General features: G+C 37.8%; 1 protein-coding gene across 13 annotated transcripts in view; it reads left to right on the top strand.

Moving 5' to 3' along the window:
* Positions 1-13,471, top strand: part of RALYL (RALY RNA binding protein like) — a 644,676-nt gene that overhangs the window by 519,181 nt on the left and 112,024 nt on the right. For 8 of the 13 annotated variants that reach the window (XM_045560945.1, XM_045560938.1, XM_045560936.1 and 5 more), the window contains one exon: positions 11,572-11,604. The exons of the other annotated variants lie outside the window; for them this stretch is intronic. In XM_045560945.1, the coding sequence (XP_045416901.1) occupies positions 11,572-11,604 (33 nt within the window). The remainder of the gene's footprint in view (positions 1-11,571; positions 11,605-13,471) is intronic. 13 annotated transcript variants of the gene reach the window in all.

Genomic DNA, 13,471 nt, shown 5'->3' with positions numbered 1-13,471 from the left:
GGCATCATACAATTTTGTCAGCATGTGGCAGTTAAGACCCTTAAATTCTAAAACTAAGTGCCAGGATTTAATTCCTTCAGAGAGTAAAGATTGAGGGGATAGAGGAGAAGCTAGAGCAGAGAGGGCTTGAGGTTACCCAGACAAGAACTCAGACAAGAGATTAATCCACCAGACCACTGTGTGGGAAGAGGACAGACACACAATTAAACAAAGCACACACAAAAATGAGTTGTTGTTCCACAAGCCTGTATCATACATTAGCTACAACTTAGTCTGTATGAATTTCAATTGTTTTACTAAGAGAAGGAAGGGGCGGGGGTGAGGTTGAAGCTGGAACCTGAAGGTGCGTGAGCATGTGGGGCAGAGGTGAAGAGTGCACAGTGGATGGGGGTTCGGAGGGGAGAGGCACAGAAAGACACAAGTCAACTGCTCACCCCAGCCTACTGGACCAGATACTGAACATATATAGGTTATGTCATTTAGCACCATTTATACTCCACACCACTTATTATGACTAGCAATCAAAAAACTGCATAGCATTGACTCTGATGTCTTCATCTTAAAATGGAGAAAAAATGATAAATGGCATCAGCATTCTGCAAGGAGCAGGGGTGAGGATGGAGAAACTGGACAACTGTAACTGATTATCTGCTTCCCCGTCTGCACTCTTGACAGGCATAGTTTCTCTGTAGCATTTAACAGCCATTAGCAAGCAACTAAATAAGACAATTGAAAGAGACAGCTGAGCAGCCACTTGCTAGTTTTCCTTTCATTTACTTCCTTTTACTACGTGGGTTTGGAACTGAGATGAGAAAATCTTGCTACCTGAAAATAATTTAGTTTGAAAGTGTTTCTTTTCAGAAAATCGTTTTTCTTAGTTTAATAGAAACATCTGCAGAGTTGTGTGCACTCTCTTCCAATGTGAGGTGCCAGGAGGTTAATCCTAGAATCATATTGGAGAAAGGGTAAGACCCCACACTCTGTCTCGGCCAAATATCTACCAGCACCATCCCTGCTGCTGCCCCAGAAGCTGTTGGGGAAAACAGTTCAAGTCTCCCTGGAGAATCTTCCAATGGTTAATGATCTTTCTTGCCGGGAGATTCTTCTTTATCCTTCACCTCCATTTCTCTTGCTGCAGTTCAATCCTCCCAGTAGAGCTATGAAAGAATATTACAGCCTTTCCAAGGGAGATGAGCCTTGCAGCCTCAATTTCCAACGTGGCAAAAGTCATGACGGTGTCAAAACTGCCACTGAGATTCTTCCTTGACACCAAAGCCATCCATTAACCTGTCCCTGGAGTTAATGGTGGTGACGGCAAATGGAACTTACAAAGAGTCCCGGATGATTGCCCTAAGCAGAGATTTCAATCAGGCATGAAAGCCCCTTAAAAAGGTATCACAGAAAATAGAGAAGAAAGCTGCTTTTTACTCCAGAGAAATCCAATCCTTTGTAGAAAAATCCCGCCATAGGATTGAAGGAACCTGGCTCTCCTCAGCACTGTAGATGACTTTGATGTTCTTCTAATGGTCAACAAATAACATATAGGAAAATAGTACAAATATACTATGATATTAAGATTCAGGGTCTTTCTCAGACTGCCTGAGGAATAATCCTGCTCTATGACTTTCTAGCTTTAAGGTCCTGGGAAAGTTAATCAATCTCGTTCTGCCTCAGTTTTGTCATATATAAAATAGAGGTGATAATCATACCAACTACACAGGAAGGCTTTGAGGATTAAATATGTTCAAATGCTTAAAATAATGTGTCAAATTCCAAATGTTGGCTATCACATGAGGCACTGAATAGACTTCACTATTTGCATACATTGACGCATGCACTATATGTCCACAAATGTAAGTTCTACTGTGGACTTTATACCTCTTTATTTCTTTTGTAGCTTAGAGAAAATTTCTGTACCTTTCATTAGCACAAAGTTGGTAAATATATATTTGGACATCATTCTGTTCCTTTTCCTTTTATTCCTGTGGCAGACATAGGTTAATTACAGCCCTCTTACACCCTGAGGCCTGAGTAGGTTTTAGAATTCTTGACAACACATTCTTCCCGGCAGCCATCATCAATTAGTCAAGAGTTGATATGAAAATTAAAACTTATTTGACCTCTCAGCTTGGGATCATACAAGCTTTTAAGGGAATGATTGTTCCCACCCTCAGTCACCTCAGACTGTCTCATCACAGTCTCACCCAGAGCTCCGCTTTGCCACAAAGTGTTCAATGTTGACAAGACACCACAAAAGGCTGCACGTAGGACAGTCCTTGTGTTTCTATCACAAACAACAGCCCTGTAGGGAGCCACAGCTGAAGAAGGGATATGGCTGACATGAGAGTCTGCTGTGAGTGTCTGCTTTTGGTCAGTGTGCGTCAGTATCCTGGGCTCCTGCAACAAAAGATGCTGCTGCCTAACAAGGTGTACTCAGACATCTGTGAGCAGACAGAGATGAGGAAGTCAGTGCCAATACAGAGTAAGTGCTTCTTCCCATGCTCCACACCCAGGAAGCTCCTTCCCAGCAAGCTTCTTGGTCCCCTCACCAGACCTCAAAAGTGTGTCTCCTAGGCATTCAGGCCCTGGTTAACCAGCAGAGGGTCAAACTCCTGCAATGATGGACCCACTCCCAAGATTATGGCATTATTAATAATAACTCATTATTATGAGGGTGAAGTCCTCATGACCTAATTACCTCTTATAGATTCCACTTCTTAATACCATCACAACGGCAATTAAATTCCAACATACGTTTTGGAGGCCACAATCATAGCACTGTGTGACTTTGACCAAATTATTTGGTTTTTCTGAATTTTGGTTTTCCCATTGGCTGTTATCAAAATCACATGTGTTAGAGGGCTTGGCACAGTCACTCCTACATAGTAAGTTCTGGCTTTTGTGATACTTATTGTGTTCTTTTGTTTGGTTTTGTTTTCTGATAAAGTGACAGGAAGAGACTAACTAAGAGAATAAGTACTACAGGTAGATTCTGATTTTCCATGAATCTCAAAGAATTCACCTGCAGTTACCCATGAATATCCTGTCCCTATTACATAAAGAAGACGCTTTTTAAAAATCTTTCAGCAATAAATGACTTTTTAAGAATATTGATAGAATTGTGTTATATTTTAATATGTAAAATATTCAGTAAGAAGACATCTAAGAATCACTTGGCAAGTGCTTATCTTTGATCAGCTATCATCTTTTGCTCACATTTAATCACTTACCTTGAAAAAAATGCCTGTTTAATTCAGAAGACTGTGGAATGATGAAAATGTCATGTGGCTGTGTTTAGATTACAAATGGTTAATGATAAGATGTAGACTAAATTTTTTTTTCACTTCCTACACTCAATTTTCATTTTATTTAGGGAACCAGAGATATTAAAGCTGAAGGACAAGCTGGGCACCATACCTCACGCTTGTAATTCCAGCACTTTGGGAGGCTGAGGCAGGAGCATCCCTTGAAGCCAGGAGTTAGAGGCCAGCCTGGCAACATAGCAATATCCTGTCTCTAAATTAAAAAAAAATAAAATTAAAAAAATTAACTGGGGGTGGTGGAGTGTACCTGTAGTCCCAGCTACTGGGAGGCTGAGGGAGGAGGATCTCTTAAGCTTGAAAAGTTCAAGATTGGAAAACCTATCTCTAAAAAACAAACCAAAAGCTGGAAGACCACAAAATATAGTGACTTCTCTGTGCAGACTGTTTTTTCACACTCTTTGTAGGAGTCTCTCTGAAGCCACAATGTGTAGATTTGCAGTTCCCAGATATTTTTTTTAATTTTTTTATTTTATTTTTTTTATTTCAAGATGTAGACTAAATTTTAAATATTGAAACAAGATTTCTATAATCCTTACAAAGTATAGTATGTTATTTATAAAATAAATAGTGTGTCAAATATTCCATAAGTAACAAGCAGTTATGTGAGGGATAACTCACAACGATCTGGGCCACCATCATACCCAGTGTGGAACCAGATAAAAGGTCCAGCCAGTGTGGCATTTATTGTGTTCTTTACCCTTCCTTATAGTATAGAGCAGTGGCTAAGAGCACAGACTTTGGAGTCAGGCCTGTGATTAAGTTCAGACTTCATCATTTTGTTCTATGTCTTAGTCCATTTTTTGCGTGTCACAGAATACTGCAGACTTGATAGTTATAAAGAATTTAAGTTTATTTGGCTCACGGTTCTGGAGTCTAGAAAGTCGAAGATCAAGGGGCGTCATATGGTGAGGGACTTATTACTGCATCCTAACATGATGAAAGGCATCTCAAGGTAAGGAAATGCATGCAAACCAGAGGGAGAAAAAGGTCAAACTTCTACAATAATGAACCCACTCCCAAGACAATGGCATTATTAATAATAATTCATTAACATAAGGGTAAAGTCCTCATGACTTAATTGTCTCTTACAGGTCCCACTTCTTAATATCATCACAATGACAATTAAATTCCAACATAAATTTTGGAGGGGACATTCAAATCATAGTGCTGTGTGACTCTAAGGAAATTATATGGTTTTTCTGAATTTCAGTTTTCTCATCTGCTATTGTCAAAATTACATGTGCTAGAGGGCTGGGCACAGTCACTGCTACATAGTAAGGTGTGGCTTTTGTGATAATTATTAGACTCTCTCAGAATTTGGAGAAGAGTGGTGGGGTTGGATAGGATCCAGCCACACTGTTCTTTTCTTTGTAAATATTTGCACTCATACTTGTCTTTAACACACTTTTTGAAATGCATAAGAAAATTGTTTTTGAGAAAAAAGTATGCAGTAAAAAAAAAGAGGCCCTCCACTTCCTATTAAGAGATTATTTAATTTGTAAAGGGTTAACAAACTAAATTTCAGACATCACTAGATTTGGACATTAGCTTTGGCCTGTAAATCGACTCTGATCTGTATCTGAGAATGTTAACTCTCCTCAATTCCTGCTCTTTTCTGGCTTGAATTAAGCACAAAAGAGCTACTTTCAGAGAGAATCTTCTCTTCCTTATTGATTTCCATCCTACAGAAACAGACTGAAGGCTGGCAGCATAGATCTAGGCTCAGATTTGCTCAGTCAGTAAACATTTGGGGGGTATCTGCTATGTGCTGGGTGTCATGCCAGGTGGGGGTTAATATATAACTGCTGCCCTGACCTCTTCTCCCACATGCACTCTCTATTTCTGTTAACTAGCCATGAATACAGAAGCAAGGATCAAAGGACTCATGGATTAAAAATTAGTAATAACTATGAGGGTTACTAATTTATTATGCATTTATCTATTCACTTATTTAAGTTATCTAGTTACATAGTTATCTAATGTGTACATTTATTTATTTATTTATTTATTTCTCACAACAGCTCTATGCATTAGGTTATTATTACCTCCATTTTGCAGATGAGATAATTGAGGCACAAAGAAAAGTGCCTTACTTCTCCAAGGCCACACAGCCAGAGATGCTAGAGTCAGGAAATCTGATGCTAGAACCTGTGTCCTTAAGCCTTTTGGCACATACATCTTAAACATAGATCAGGGCTTGTGTTGTCATTGCTAAAAGAGTAGATTGGATATTAGTAAGCAATATTGCTGCCTGGTTAATTTAAACTACCAAATTCTGTAAATATAATAGGTAAACATTCTTATAAGACATACTGGATTCATTACAAAACAGTAGGCTTTCAAAAACTTTTGAAATCATTTCTGAGAAAACAGTATGTGCCAAAGCACAGAGGAAAGGGCAAGACGTGAGAAAGCAAGATGCCACCCAGACAGTGAGCAGTTGGCTCACACAGGGGTGGGGAACCTGCAGCCTTCTGATTTCGAGATTGTTCTTTTTCAAGCACCAAAGGAGGCAAGAAAAGCTTCATCCTTCTCTGCTGCATCCTCTTTTAATAAAAGGATGTGTTCTGTAAAATTTGGATTCAGTCAAAGGCCACACTTAAGGACCTAGAAGACCACCTACAGCCTTAGGCCACAGGTTCCCCACCCCCCCAGGCTGCAATAGAGAACAAAGGCTAGGAAGGTACATGGGGACCAGATTGTTAATGAACTTTCAGTTATATAAAGGGGTTTGAACTTTACACTGTAGGCAAAGAATGGGAGGAGAGCTAGGGAAGCAAGGCAGGGGAAGTTCATGCAGCAAAATCATTACTGAGAACCTCCAAGGAAGTGGGCGTGATTGTAGGTACTTGAAATACAGTGGATTTGTACCTTCAAGGAGTGTCAGTCTTAGTGGGGAGTTCAAAAATTACACTAGCAATTTTTAATACCCCATAGTTAAGTGTTACAGGGTACTATGAGAACAGTTTTGAAGCACTCCTAACCAACACATTATGTCTTATGAGAAAATATTATTACGTCCTAGAAACACTCAGAGATTTGTAATGAGGGGAATTACATGGTTACATTTGTATCTTACAAAGATAGTTATGCTAGTAGCTATGGCTATTCCAAAGAAATACTGAAGAAGAAAGGCCATTGAGGAGATTACTCTAATAGTCGACATAAAACATGATGACCACTTGAACTGTGAAATAGGAACTGAGAGGTAAGTATATAGAATGAAGGGAGCTTTTGGCAACAGAAACAGAAGGCTCTACTGAAAGTGAGTGTTGTCAGAAAGAAATTAACAAGAATGATTCTAATCTTTCTAGTTTGATCACCTCAGTGGCTGAGTGTTTCAAGCTAGGGAAATACAGAGAATAGAATGAGGCAGGAAGACAGTAAATTTAGTATGAGCCGTGTTAGGTTAGAGTCACCTACAATTAGAGATGTTTGGTGGGCACCTATAGCCATTGTCATAAATAGAAGGATGCTAGAGACGTAAGTTTCAGAATCCCCAGCATGCAGACTTTTAAAACCAGATGAGATTTCTCAGCAGAGCGCTGAAGTATAAAGAGAGACAATGTGCCAGTGCCTTAAGGCACATGTAAACAAAACAAAATAGAGAAATAAGATGCAGTGTAGCCACTGAGACATGAGCACAGGAATTTTGGAGCCATACTGCCTGAATTCAAATCCTAGCTCAACCACTTACTAGCTGTGTGACCTTGGGCAAAGTACATATCTTTTGGTCTCAGTTTCCTCACCTGTAAAATGGGAACTATTTCAGAAGGCATCAGGATGTTTAAGTAAATTAGTATTTATAAAATTTTTGTATAATAATAATTTAGTAAATATAGTGTACTTTTTGTTAAATACAGAGTATGATAATCCCTTTAGCGCCAAATATCAATCTTCATTTTATGTTCTATTTTATCTCTACCATGTCTTATTTTTCTGAAGGCTATGGTTCCTAATTCTAGTGGGTATTGAATGAAGTATTACTAAATTCTGTGCCTATTTCATGAGAAAAGTAAATCTTAGGAAGGATAAAAGTCAAATCAAACCTTTTCTTCAAGAAACAATTACCTTATAAAAAAATCTTAGGAAAGTTCTCTCTAGGCATATCATAATGTGATCATCTGTTTCTAAGGACTAAATTGACAAAACAATTTTCTTCAAAGGTATGTTTCTCCTAGTAGTTTTCTTCTTTTACATTTTTTCACTTTTCAGGCTACAGTTACTAAAATAAGCTTTTCACACATTGAAGCATTTTCAGCCCTTAGAGTTAACAACCTGTCTTTGGCATAGTTGTGAGCATCAGGATCCGCTCTGTGCCAGGAACTGTGCTAGATGCTCAAAATACATAATCTCATGTTCTTCCTAACAACCTTTTAAGGTAGCTGTGATCCTTGCTATATAATTGAGAAAAATGAAGTTATTCAGAATGTCTGAATCATCTCAAGGCTAGGGAAGCTGGCCGAGTGTAATGAACTGTGACTGAGCAGTTGGTTACAAACCACAGCATCATTCCACGTGGGCCAGTCATCACTTTCCTCTGCAGCGCATCCTCATTTTGCAGATAAGAGACGAGGTAGGATGAGGTGGCTCCCCACCAAGATTTCCTGCTATACTTCATCACAGAAGATACTTGAGAGTCCTGATACCTCGGACTTGTCTTCTGTGGTTTAAGGTGATTAATGAGCAATAATGTTTCCTTTCTGCTCAGTTCATAGAGCATCATCAGCAACAACCTCCCATCTGGGCCCATCAGGAAGCTTAACGCAGAACTGCTGGGACTCTCTCGTCTAAGTAGAGTACAGGTTTAATATCCGTACCAGTCTTAACAAGACTGTAAGTTTGCTTTTTAATTGGAGACTATTGCTCTGATAATATATCACAGTGATGAAGATAATAAGGATTAGCTCAGAGTCAGGCTTATCCCTGTAAGATGAAGACGTCAGGATTGGCTTTATGAAGGAGTTATATTGAGATAAATTTAAAAGATAAATAGATCATGCATAGGGAAAAAAAGGAAAGGACAGTATTCTGGAATGGAATACTCAAATGCACCAAAGCAAAGCTAACCCAGATATGTCTGGATGAAAATGAATAATTCTCCTAGAATAAAGGTCTAGTAGGAGAAGCAGTAAAGAGTAATGTGGAAAACTGGTGCAGGCATATGTGTGAAGAGCTTAAAAGTTTGAGTACCATCTTAGGGTTTTTTGAATTGTCAAGAAATATGGTGACATAAAAACAGCATTTTAGGGGACTATATTAGTAGGGTCAGAGGCTGAAATGGTGATGTAGAGAAAAAAATCATATTATTCAGAATTTCTAAATATGGGAGAATTTCTTGATATGTATTAAAAGTAAAGAATGCCTATTTTGAGAGGTTATTTCCAGTTTATTCCAACAAGATAATTATATTAATATCTCACATGTTGCCACACTTTTCTGTAATGGCCATATAGTAAATATTTTAGGATTCTGGGCATACACTCTCTGCCATAAATATTCAACTTGCTGTAGCACAAAAGCAGCCTTAAACAATATGTAAATGAAGTGACATGGCTGTGTTCCAATAAGCTTTATTTAGGGACACAGAAATTTGAATTTCATGCAATTTTAATGCATCACAAAATAGTACTCTTGATATTTTCCAACCATTTAAAAATATCAAAACCATTCTTAGCATGGGGTTGTACACAATCAGATGGCAGGCAGGGCTTGGCTTGCAGGCCAGAATTTGCAAACCCTTGGTCTGTAGAACATCAGTCAGAACGCTCAACCTAGCATCATTTTGCAAGTTCTCCTCTGAAGTCTTCTATTCATCAGTTGGAAGGAAATCATTGCAGTATTGAATGAAGTAGTGAGAAAAGAAGGGAACAACTAGCGAGTCAGACTGACCGTATGGCCTACTGGAGTCAGCGGGACAACGTACGTCCTATATGCTCCCATCCAACAGCTGCTTGTCTGCAGCCCTCAGAAAAAAAGAAAACAATCAATCAATCAATTCTACTTCAAACACAGTCTGAAGTCAGCACTTTGGTAATTGCAGAGGGAAAGGCAAACGTGGTGGGCTTTGCTTTTATTCTCCTTGTTTATGTGATACCCTTTAGGAAAGCGGTACAGTGCAGTTCTTAAAGGGTGTGAGCGGCAGCATTGAAGGAAGCTTAGTGTGCGAGCAGTGTGTAAAGTTGGGTCTCTTTGGAGAGACCGGTGAGGCTGGAGTAAGTAGTGAGAACCAGCCTGGGAACGGAGCACAGGTGGGAATGTGTGAGTCACAAAGGAAAAATTGACAGGACGTGGTAATTAATGAGACGTGGAGGCTGAAAAAGAGAGAGGAAAAAGCTACAGGATGTTTGTAAATGCTCTATCTTATTCAGTGCCACTAAGAAGCACACAGCAGTGAGAGGCAAGGGGACAGTGTAGGGAGTGGGAAACTGGGAACTTACGAGGCTGGAGGGCAGCACTTCACACAAGCAAATCACACATGCACACTAAAGTCCGATAAATGTTAGGCTGAAATTACTGGCAGTTGCAGAGAGAAGGGACCTCATTAATACCCATGTGTTATGTATGTGTAAAGTGTTATCAGGTGAAAGACAAGGTTGAAACGGTATCATCATGATGTTGATGGTCCCAATAAATAAGCAGTCTCTGCCATTATATTATATGAAATCCCTCTCATTTCTTCAAGCTGATTTCCTTTTGCTCACTTGGCATTTGTCATGTCCTATAAAGCAAGTATACCTAAATATTTTTCATTATTTATCTTCAACTCTTCCCCCCTAGTTCTGTTTGCTTATCTATATCACAACATATGAGAAAAATAAATAAACACAATAAGACATTGCATCTGGAGGTAAAGATATACATAATATTGGAATTCAGAAAAGGAAAGTTTACATAGATACACTCCTCCAAACATTTAGCACTATCTGTTAATTGTATCTGCTTCATCTATACCTGTAGCTGTCCAGGGGAATTGCCAGGGCAGTGGCTCCCTAAAAGAGTCACCCTCCTGCTATGATCGCCTCCCCAAGGCAGCAAGGCACGTAGCAGAGTCTCATGTCAGTTCTGCCTAGAAGTGCACCCAGACATATTTCTAACAAGTTATTATTTTACATACACAGAATGTAATAGATATAACAAAGTGATCATTGTCGTCATTGTTTAGATTCAAATAAAAGTAAGCTTTTTAGTCTAATTCTAAGACAATCATTTCAACTGTCCACTTCAATATGCAAAAGTAGGCAGCTGGTGCTCAGCAAATGTTGCCAAATTAATTTCCTACCATTTCATATAACTATTTATATATAAATGAAATAAGTTAAAATATGAAAGCTTCTTAAAAATTGTAAACAACAAGATTTAGTTTAAAATATCTTTAATTTGCCTACATTTCATACATATTTGTATCTTAAGAGACCTATGATGAAAATAATTTGGCCAATATACAATTACCAATGGGTTTCCTTAATTATTAATTAGGAAATATTTAGAAGTGGATCCTTTTCTGATCTATTTACATTTTGAAAGGAATAGAAAATTAATTTATAGAAACAGAAAATTCACTAGTAGTAATCCTGGCCCATTTTATAATGAGGAAAATAAGCTAGAGAAGTTTTTTTTAATGGCTTTCTCAAGATGTCACAACTAACCAGAACCTCCAGGATTGGACTTTCACTTTGATATGTTAGAAGGTACAGAAAATACCCAGTTCTTAGGAGACACAGAAGAGGCAGAAGGACCCTAATCTGTGACCAACACCACCCCCACCCCAAGGGGTGCTACTGCCAGTCTATATGTATGATATGTTGCTTTATAACACAATATTTACCCTGGAAATCAATTATTCAGCTAATATGTAACCAAATACATTATACATTTCTTCATTATTACAACAACCACAAATAAATATGTAGAAACTTCTACAAACAAATTACCATGAATAAAATAAATGAGTAGCTATAGACAGTGCAAATCAGAATTAGACTAACACTATTATCATCTTAATGTATCACTTAAATGCTGTGTTCCCATTCCAAGGTGCTCTCATTTTCTTAGCCTCTGCATTAATCCAGCCAGAATTTGAATTAGCCCAAATTAGGTCTTAATATATTATTTATAGATTTTTACTGATGCTAAATTACGCGTTTTCATACAAATCGGTATAATAATTGTCAGGTTCATGTAAAAGCAATTTTTGAATGTACAGTAAATTGTTATATTAAAATAAAATATTCATATTTTTTCATAGACTTGAATCAAAGGAGCCTTTCCTGTCCGTTGGGTGAGTATGTCCAAATATTTTAAATATTAAGTTTTCAGTTCAAATTAAAAAGGGCTTCTGAGATGGCATTTGCAGTCATTTAACCCCATATTCAAAATCATAAGATACCATTGCATGCCACATTTCTATCTACGTTTTATAAGGACTTAACTAAATGCTCGCTAGGCTATATTATGACCTCAGAAATTCAGCTAATAAACATATGTGAAATCCTGTATCTTCCATTAGAGCTAAACCGGGTACACAGTGATTATCCATATTCTTATCATGTAAAGATATGCTCAGATTGGTCTTGAAAGTTCCTCTAAGTCATAAGTTCACTATTTCTAGTCTGTCTACCAACTTTTTTGTAATGTATGTCTTTTCAGTCTACTCTACTCAGTGCCTCTTCACCTGCCTTCTGTAAATCTGTCTTCACAATCTGTATCTGTCTCTTCTCCTTCTCTTTCATTTCACTTTTATTTCTACAATGCACTCACGTTCACTGCTTCTCTACACACAAAGCTGAGGAAACCCGAGGCAGATTTAGGGAAGACTAATGTTTGCCTCCTCTGATGCGTGCCCTTCTGAGTCACAAAACAGGTCTTAAGTATAATATGTTGTTGACAAGAACACATATGTACTATTTTCAGGCATTTATACCTAATTAATAAGAAGCAACATTGTTTGCATCTGATCTGTCAAATAATCCTTTGACAAATGTATTAAAATTTCTTATGAAGGGGTTTTTACATGCATGGTATTATGGTTGATGTTGTAAAGTGTCAGAAGTGTTGGAGGTTGTGATCTCTAGCTTACAGAAAATTATGCTATATTTGATGAGAAAAAAAATCACATATAGGCAGCCACAATATTCGTGCTTAATGACCAGAAACATGGGATGGGGTTAGATTTTTAAATGATCAGATCAGTTTTCTTTTATTATTTTGTTCATGTCCCTTGAATATTTCTATCACTCATTGAGCAACATGGTTCCCCATTCCTTTCTATTCCCCATAATAGCATTTCAGAAAGCCATTTGAATCATGGAAATCAAAATAATTGTGAGGAAAAGTGGAATAGAAAAATGGAGTATATGCATTTATTGGAGGACTTCGTGAAAAATGAAAGGTCAAGTTTGTCTGACCCAAAAAATCATTAAAGCATGCTTTTTTTCCTAGATTCATCATGAGCTCCTATTGTTAAAAAATCTCTACACCCAAAGAAATCTTTTATTTTGAATGCATATGTATCTGCCCTCAAGTCAAGGGGGCTGAAATAGCTTCTCTTCATGCCTCACTTAATGCGATTTCTCTGCAGCCTTTCCTGTTCTCCTGACTACTTTGAGATGAAATCCATTTTTTATTGCTTGCCTCTGTTTTACAAGGGCAGACCCTAAGTAATCTTTGTTTGAAACTTATCAGGAGTTTAGCACTCAGTTTTTCCCTGAGAAAAACTTTCTGAGAAAGAATAATGTGTAACTCAGCAAATGCTCAAAGTGGGGAAATTGGCATGGCACTAATAACATATTGCTGTTCTTTATATACGTCTTAAAAGTAAAGTGGAGTGAAACATGCAACCCAAATGGTTCTGCCTCATGGATATTTTAATTTATAGCTGCATTTTTCCATATCCCTTCAAGAAAATGATTTTCAATAAAATTGTCCAAAAGTATGTATGAATCTCTCTCCTGCCCTGCTCAGTAAAAGGATGGGGTGAAACTGAAGTAATGAACATATATAAGCCCACCAAGCACCAGGCAGTCTAGTATAAGAACCATTATTCAATTCTGTGACCTTTAATCCATAGTCATATGCCAAAGGAAATAAATGCATAGTATCAGTTGACACGAGTATATAACATTGGGTTGTCCCCCACACACCTCACT

Source organism: Lemur catta, chromosome 9 (assembly GCF_020740605.2).
Source record: "Lemur catta isolate mLemCat1 chromosome 9, mLemCat1.pri, whole genome shotgun sequence".
Classification (NCBI taxonomy): Eukaryota; Metazoa; Chordata; class Mammalia; order Primates; family Lemuridae; genus Lemur; species Lemur catta.
This window is presented reverse-complemented; position numbering and strand designations above follow the sequence as displayed.